At 40.2% G+C, this 8,928-nt stretch overlaps 1 protein-coding gene across 1 annotated transcript in view; it reads right to left on the bottom strand.

The window, feature by feature from the left end:
- The window catches only part of hydin (HYDIN, axonemal central pair apparatus protein), a 120,906-nt gene that overhangs the window by 4,353 nt on the left and 107,625 nt on the right, over positions 1-8,928 (bottom strand). The window contains exons 71-78 of the mRNA XM_015402595.1: positions 8,269-8,438; positions 6,381-6,579; positions 5,636-5,788; positions 5,391-5,561; positions 3,934-4,043; positions 3,617-3,833; positions 1,497-1,706; positions 1,227-1,390 (exon numbers count right to left, since the gene is read on the bottom strand). Coding sequence (XP_015258081.1) covers positions 1,227-1,390; positions 1,497-1,706; positions 3,617-3,833; positions 3,934-4,043; positions 5,391-5,561; positions 5,636-5,788; positions 6,381-6,579; positions 8,269-8,438 — 1,394 coding nt within the window. The remainder of the gene's footprint in view (positions 1-1,226; positions 1,391-1,496; positions 1,707-3,616; positions 3,834-3,933; positions 4,044-5,390; positions 5,562-5,635; positions 5,789-6,380; positions 6,580-8,268; positions 8,439-8,928) is intronic.

Raw genomic sequence — 8,928 nt, 5'->3', positions numbered from 1 at the left:
CCTACTAGCACTAAGTTGCTAACTGGTTAGCAAGATGCTTCTGAAAAACCGGCTACAGTCAAACTTGCTTGCGAACCTTCGCTACAACAATCCCGCCATCTTGATAAATTACCAATCACATTCACTTTATTCACTCGTGAAAAGTTGTGCACCACTCAGGAGAAATGCAACAGTTGGAATGGCCATTTCCCTACGACTTTAAATAATGATCGGAACTTTTTCACAGCGAGTTAAATATTTATAGGGTGAGGATTCTACAACTCAGTTGATAGGATGACATGAGATTGCATGGTTTTGGTTTGTTTAATGTGAGCGAGATGCGGATCATTTTATTTTTATTTAATAATGTGTACAGCACATGAAGAGCTACTTCAGTTATTTTCAGATTACACATAAATAGATTATTTACTTTGTGGCGGAAAAGGGCCAAAAATGTCATTTAAAAAATGAATAACTACAGTTCAGTCTAGGAATGTGATTTTTATCAGGAAGAATCTTATTTTAGTGATCTACAAACGGAACATGGCAGGCCATTTTTAAATGTAAAAATGGCCTGCCATAGCCCACTTCTTCTTCTTCAGCATCGTCCCCTTCTTTGTAGCTATAGCACTGTTTCTCTGTCTTTTAAACACATTCTCCTTTTTAATTTTTTAGAATTACTGCATTAAAATCTATAGTTCCAGTGGGGTGAAATAGGCACTTCCTGTCGCCTATTGTTAATTTAATCAGGCATATAAGATGACCTGCCAATGGAATTAGTTTTTTTAACTCTTAAAATAAGATAATTAGGTAATATGCACATGAAATACGACAATGCAATTGTTTTTCTTACTCCAAATGCAGATTGTCTTGTTCCGTTGGCAAACTGTCTCACTTACCTCCTCAATTCAAGAACAAATGCACTTATTTTAAGAAAATATGAATTATTTAGATTTCAACTTTTTCCAGTGCAAATGCATTTGTAAGCAATCTAAACCCCTTTTACCTTTAAACAATGATGTTTAAATTGATTTAAAAAAATGAGCCTCCAGGCTGGCTGAGTCAGGTGACCTTTTATGCCCTCACATGCATATCCTAATTTGCAACAAGTGAAAAGACTTTATTAAGGAAACTTTAAAAGACTAATGGAAAGTCAGACCTCTTAGATGTAAACAAATAAATGAGAGATTTCAGTTTGGCAAGATGTATAAGATAATAGATAATATATAAGAGTCACATAGTTTTACCTCTGTTTCTTGGAGAGCCAGTTGTTGACTTCAAGGACCTGATCGTGTTTAGTTTTGGCAGGCAGCTCACAGGTGATAGTGTCCTCTGCTTTGGGAGGAGAAGCTGTTCCCTGCAGGTTGAATAGCATTCCCCTTCCAAGAGGAAAGGAGAAAAAAACTGATCCCTGTGAAAAAATATCACAACTCTGTTTTTAACACCTTAACAGAACACATTGGATTTATTATCCATGTACACAGAAATATTTTCGTTGAAGCATTTCTTCTCGTTACCAGGTGTTTTTGGCCATCAGCGGTTACGGTCAGTGGTCTATATGTGATGTCAAATGTCTTGCTTTGGTTGGGTTCAAAGGTCAGAAGGAGAGCAGCACTCCACTGCTCACCCGTGATGACAGGTCTGATGGTACAGTGCTCACTGGACGGGTTGGTAACGGACAGGCTCTGAGTTTGACAGCTTCGAACGCGACAAGCAAAATTCAACCCCTGAAGAAAAACAGTAAATACAAACAATACTTCCAAGATTTTTCCTTTTAAGGTTTTAATCAATTATGCATTAATCATGTATAATTCTGATGCTCTGACACCTCAAACATGAATAATAAGGGCTTAAATAACATAAAAATAAAGCTTAAACAGAAGCCCCTTAATATCCTGTGAAAAAAAATTGCGATTGGAGAATAGCTACGTAACAGTGGCCCCAGCAGGTAGCAGCTACCTTAACCACGCTGTGCTTGCACAGTAAACAAACGGCTACTTTCTCCAATCAGAGAGGGTGTGTATTAGGCAGAGCATGAAAAATCAGCTCAAAGTAAAGGCAACGTGGCTACAGCAGCTAATCTGCTCAGGTTAGCAGCCTCTCTGACTTAGCTAATGTCTGACATATCAGAGACTTTATTGATTTCTTGAATTGGTGAGATACAGCGGTGGCGTAAAATGGCCGCCATCCTAACAGATGAATTGGTTTGGCTTTGAAGTCAAGTGAAAGAAAACAAAAACATAAAAGCATAAATGGACCCTCCTTACCCGGCCATACACTGTATGATTTTTTCCCATCGTTGCACGCAGCTACAGCTCACACTGTACGACGAAACCATAAGGTTTAAAAGTTCACAGCTCGCGATGTATGTTCTCACACGGTGCGACCTGACACTCTGATGCGATCTATCTGCACACATTGTCTAAAAACCACGTCGGACTCAGCTCTGCAGTGAGATGGCACTACTCTGACTTGTCTATCCAGACGCCAAAAGAGTAGAAGAGAAATATGAAGCTCTCTAGAGTGAAACGCGCTGCCTTGGCAATTTGTGCAATTTTGTGCTGAAAAGCCCTAAAAAGAAAAGTGACAAGGTACTTGGACAAAGACATGGCTGAGTTAACGTGGCTACTACGGTCTATCAATTTCACAAAAAGAACTCCATTTCACTCGCACCCCTGCCATGCTTCTGTGTTTTCGTCTGAGAGGAAGAAGAAGAAGAATCCTTGTTTGCGCACTGAGCGATTTTCCCACGATGACCTTACGACAGCCGACTAAATTTTAAACATGTTTGATTTTCACCTGACCTCACGATTCCTGATGGGGAGGTAGTCGTGAGAGGCTGATCGCCCCACGTTACCCCCTGTTCACTACACGACACACTACAGTTAGAGTCGGCACAGGCCAACTTTCTCGGACGACTGGAGAATCAGCCCAAAAGGGGCAAAATATCGTGCAATGACGCTCGGCTTATGAGTTTTTAACTGGATTATGTTGAACCTGGAGTGTAATAATTTTTTCCACATATTCTTACAGTTTAAATGGAAGTAGTTTTAAATGTATTCAATATGTTTTTTTTTTTTTTTTGCCGTTTGACCATGATCAGGCTGGAATTAACTCTTTCAGCTGTTAACCTAACAGTCATTCAAGCAACCGTTCACTAGGGGTGTAAATAATATTCGTTATGTATCGATGCATCGATCCAACAGCCGACGATCCGATGCATTGATACGTCCGCAAAAGTATTGATTCATTTTTTTTTCTTCTCCGGTCTATTTTTATCCATTTGCTCCTGGGCGTAATTCTCCCTCCTGTGCTGCGGTGGCGCTAAACCTATTTTTCCCTCCTACCTCGCTTCTTGTTATATTCTTGTATTCTCGAGTATCGAAAATAATCAAATCGTTGGGTCAGGAAATCGATACTGAATCGAATGGCCATGATGGATGTGATTTACACCCCTACCGTTCACGGGACAAAATATGACTAAAATGTTAATTCATTAGATATCAATAACATTAATGACTATAAGTGCACAACAGTCTACAAACAAGCAAAAATAAGAACTAAAAGGCCTTCATGTCATTTAACTAAACTTTAAGTCTCTCAAAGATAGAAAAAGTGAGACAGATTTGACTCTAACCTCTTTGTTGATAGAGGCTGGAATGCAGGAGCCTGTGACCGTCAGGTCAACGGGGGAGGAATCTTCGATGAAGCAGGACAGATTCTCATATCGTATGTCATCACTGAGTTTCACAGGGGCAAAGGTCATCTCAAAGGTCACGTCTTTGTCTGGGAGGATGTATCCTTTCATCGGTTTGATGGACAACTCTGCCGGTAAATCTGTTTGCCAGTGAAATCTGTTGGCCGGAACAAAAGCAGAGAGCAGATCCAGGCAGAGCTGGTGTGAGCTTCTTTGGACATTAGGTGGTTCTGAACAACATTAGTATTTCACTTTACCTGGCTGCAGCAGCACCGGAGCTCATCATGACAATCTTAGTGCTGGCCTTGCAGTGCTGGACCACGGCTCCAAATGACACATGGTTCCTGTCCAAATGGACTTCCACCCCCTGGCAGTTTAATACAATGAATTACTAACAAATATTTATTTAACTAGAAATATTAAAGGAGTGGCTTTCACGGTTTAGTTTGGAAATATTCAATAAGCAGTTTAGGTGTTTGGCCCAATCCCAAAATGCCTTTAAAGGAAAAGTCCGGTCATATTTAGAATTCAAACTTTTGAAAGTACTTTAAACATGGAATTTTTACATACTTTTCAATAAATGATACGTTTTTTTAATTAAGAGTCATTTTCATTTGAAACACTACTGCCACCAACTGGTTAGTGACGTCATGGTGCGGTATCGGCTGTTGATAAAGTCCCAGTGCTGTATCTGATGTTTGTCACAACGCGGTATTATCCAAGTCAACTTGAGAACATTCTTCTTCCAAATGTTGGCTACATATTATGTGTTTTTTCACTGGCCAGAAGTTTGGTGGTAAATCCTCCCTCTTTAATTTGGCAATCCAAAGATGAACCCGTCCGTGGAGGATCATGAATCGGAAAGGTGAAATTACTCATTTTTTTTCCACTTTTACTCGATGTATTCCAACATCCACCTGCCATGCACATGGGCATTGTCAGTTTCACTATAGCTCTGGTGAATTTCAATGGTGAAGTCCTCTGGAAATCTTCAATAATTGTTGTTGATTGCAGACATGTCTCATAGCTCCCATTGATTTTGCTTGTAAAGTTAGGAGAATGGCGCTAGGCTTACCGCACCGTGACGTCACTGATGGCAGGAGTGAGGTGTTACTATATTTGGGCAAAAATGGCCGCTCCCAGACTCAGCGATCATGACAGAATTATTATTTTTATTTTTTCACTGATTAATGCTGAATTCATTAAATCACTGTGACCGTGGACCGTTCAGCCCTGACATACCAAGTCTGCATCAGCGCAGACTCTCTAAAATTTGGCAGCGGGTGTAACGGCAAACTAGTGGTGGAGGCAACACCGGCATTTAAATAAAACTTCTGCTGGTTTGCTGCATCTTCTTCACATTGAGAAAAAATCAGAGTTAGGAAAAAGAAAAAAGATGTCGTTAATCCCTAAATTGAGGTCCTTTTTTTAATAGTTTTATCTAAATGGTTAGATTTATTTTAAACAGAATGGCAAATGTTTGATGTTAACCTGCTCACAGAGCAACACAAGTGGCGTCACTATGTTGCCATAGGAACGATTGTTTTCCCTTTCGGTTGGAGTGAAGAGGCCGTCCTATTCACGTTTATAACCCCCACGTACAATCCTTCCACAGCTGTGAGTGTGACTTTAATGCAAGTGAAAGTTGATAGTTAGTGGTTTGGTTAGGATGCGGTTTGGGATTAAGGCTTTATGTTGGCAGACTTCAGCTAACCTTGCAGCAGCCCTCGATGGTCAGCAGGGGGTGGGAGAAGCTTGCAAACTTTGCCTGCAGCTCAGCAGAGAAAGGAGGGATGCAGTGCTGTGGTGAGAACTGAATCTCAACATTACAGGAGCCGCCACCAGATTTCAGTATCAGTTCACCTGCTGGAATGATAGACAGGTCCTAAGGGCAGAAAGGCATTGGTTAAACACGGCTTTACAGGACTCCTGTCAATGTTGCCGTGTTTGTTTCATTACCTTTGAATCCAGGGGAGTATTTGTCTTTAGTGCTAGAGTGAAAGAAATGTCTGAGAGGCTGCGGTTGATTAGAACCAACTGTTTGTTCACCTTCTGACCCAAAGTCAGAGATCCCAGCTTCACCCTTTTTTGTTGGGGATCCTTGACTTCCAGCTGGAACAGAAAGATATCCATTATGGTCATGAAAACAGTCATATTACACAAGGAGTAATTTAGAAAAAAATGAGAAGCTGGATCTGAAGTCATTATCAAAGGAACCAATTCAAAGAACATGACTTATACTTAGATCCATGATTCTAAGCATTTACTTCTGCTAATACGACTCAATATTGACCACAACTGATCAAAACCAACGATTTAGGTTCTCTAACAGTTGGATTATTTAATACAAGGAATAAAAAGTCATGTTATGTTCTATCAAAGAGTGAGAAAGGCTGCTAACTGAGCAGCTCTCCAGAGGAGTAACTGACCCCTCCCAGGTGGCACGCAGGCCACAATGATCCAGAGATAGTATTAGAAAGCTAAGTGGAAGAACAAATTATGATAGAAAAAGGGTGATTGATTCCCCCAATTACCCCAGTGGCTGGAAGTTGGAGGGGATTTTGCTGGGAGTTGGTGGGAAGTGGGCTGCCATTCAGCTGGTGTTTGACTGGGAAGAGCCATTATGAATTCCTGCTACTGTACTTTTCAAAGCAACAGCAGGGCAGGATGCTCAGAGTCCTACAGCTTGACTCTCCTCTCTTACCTTTAAGTCAGTGCCGTGTCCCTCTATGTCCACATGTCTGGTGACACAGCCGTTTAAGACGAAGGTGAGCTTTCGACTGTAGTGACAAGTCCTCTGGGGATAGAAGGTGATCGGTACCTCCATCACAGCTCCAGGTCCCAAAACATCTGGTTGGAAGTCCACCTCCAAGAATGCCGTGTTTTTGAACTGACATTTGATACTGATTTAAGAAAAATACATGAAAACAGTGTTTAAAAGGGTTCATTTTTAACACCATGAATCAGATGATGATTTTTCTACATTGTGCTGTGTCCATTTGTGTGCAATGGAGTGAAAGCAAAGCAATGTTTGGAAATTCACTGACAAATACTGTTCTCTAAAATAAAAGTGACAGTCATTATAAAAGTAGGCTCTACAGTAAATTCAGGTTGTGGGAACTAAACATGCATTCAAAGGTACATACACACTTAAGGCCAGCGACTGTTCAACAACTGTTTATTAACTATCAGTAATTTCTTAAGCACAAAACTGAACCGTATTGGTCTTTAATAAATTTCAATACTTTCAATCTTCCAGCCTAGAACATTTGTTGTGCTTTCTGTTTTTCATGGGACTTAAGCATACAGGCCACCTCAACACGGTGTCATCATTCTTCAGCCTTCACTAGACATGGATATACTTTAGTATATTCTGCTGTAAAATTAGTCTTATATTTTCACTTTTTCACAGGATGCACAGCTTTGAGTGGAAACTAGGTGACTGCCAGAAGGTAAACAAAAACATATTGGTTATTTTTCGGACTAAACCAATCAGCTCGCTCTCTGACAACCAGTCGCCTGGAACGCTCTTTGAACAGAGCATCGCTTTGGACAGAAACGCACAGGTTTCACAAGCGACTTCCTCCCCACACCCCACTCTCTCTCTTTGTGCCTTCGCAATCGAAGTAGTTCTTATCCGCACTAGTTGGATACCTGCATGCTCTCACGTGCATTATTTATTTTTATCTATTATTTTTAACAGTGTCCTGTATGGCGATGTGGCAATAATTGTCTTGATGCCAAAAAGAGCCCAACAGATTTTGCTTTCACAAGTGGAGCAGTACGGCTATCGCCATAGTGTTCCGCTTGATTTATGTATATAAATAGCTTTATTATAATTCATACAGGGAGTATTACAGATTATATGGACATTGCAATGTAGGTAAAACAGGAAAGGGAAAACAAAAAAAAGAAGAAAAGATGGAAGAAAGAGGAGATAACGATAAAAAAGATCTCACTCGATTAAAAAAACACCACCTCGAATAGTCTAAAATCCGGGATAATTTATCCGCCCATTTATCCAACTATCGATATCAGGGAGACACTCCGAACTTCCGGCAGACTTGGGATGTCTGCATACCCATAGTCAAAACTCGTTTATCCCTTTAGTTTATCCCTTTAGCTTTGTAAGAAAAATAGACTTGAACTTGAACCCCAGTCGGCCTCGGCAGATGGCCAATGCAATCAACTGGTTTTCCTTAGATAGAAAACTTTGAGTCAGTTTGACTATCTAATCTGGTTGAACTGTGAAGTGCCTTGAGATGACATGTGTTGTGAATTGGCGTTATAGAGATAAACTGAATTGAATTGAACTACCTCATTGGGCGTTTATCCCTTTAGTCATGTACAAAAAAAATATATAATTGCTTTTTTTTTTGGTGTTTTTAGAAGCATATGGCGATCTCACCTTTAATTCTGAGGAATAGAGGGATACACACCCGTTGAGGTAGTTTAAAGTCTATTTTTCATACAAAACTAAAGGGATAAATGCAAAACCTAACGTCTTGACTGTGGGTATGCTGGTCTGACAGAACACCAGTTTTAGGTACAGTCACTATCCACAGTTAAAAGGAAAATGCAGTGACACTCACCTGACTTCCTTTGTGTCCTTGTTGTGAATGATAAGAGTTTGTGATGATGGCGACATTCCCGGAGAGAACAGGAAGCACTTCCCAAAATCGAACTTGGTGAAGGAGAACTCAACGCTGGGAGCTACAGCTACGCCTTTAATAGAGACAGTAAACGTTGGGCCATGCTTCACCTGAGGGGTTAAATAAAACGGAAAAACAGAAAAAAGAATTAGAGATGGATAAAACACTGTTAAGACAGTGATTGTTCTTCATCAGTTCACACATTGAGTAGTTCTTTTTTTTTTCCTTTAAAGGTATAGTGGAGGATGTTCTTTTCCCAGGTGGATCATCAAAATAAGTTGTTTTCCTAATTGTTAATCATTCTGGTGATATGTTTACGTAAGGCCGTCCGACGTGTTGGTCCCCATTTTCACTTACAGGTGGTGAGTCTGACATAGTGGAAACATTGTACATCTTCTTTTGGAAAGTAAGCTTCTATGAATGGTGCAAACAGCAACTTTTAAACAGAGTGTACATAAGCCCATTTCTCCTCGTGCACGCTCTTTTTAAAAGTTGCTGTTTGCATTGCACATCACTATCACACACATTTACTAGGGTTTCCCTCTCAAGAGCGGGTACACGGTTGTGCGCGTGCATTTTATATATATATATATATATATA

This window comes from Cyprinodon variegatus, unplaced genomic scaffold (assembly GCF_000732505.1).
Source record: "Cyprinodon variegatus isolate N-32 unplaced genomic scaffold, C_variegatus-1.0 Scaffold1373, whole genome shotgun sequence".
Taxonomy (NCBI): Eukaryota; Metazoa; Chordata; class Actinopteri; order Cyprinodontiformes; family Cyprinodontidae; genus Cyprinodon; species Cyprinodon variegatus.
This window is presented reverse-complemented; position numbering and strand designations above follow the sequence as displayed.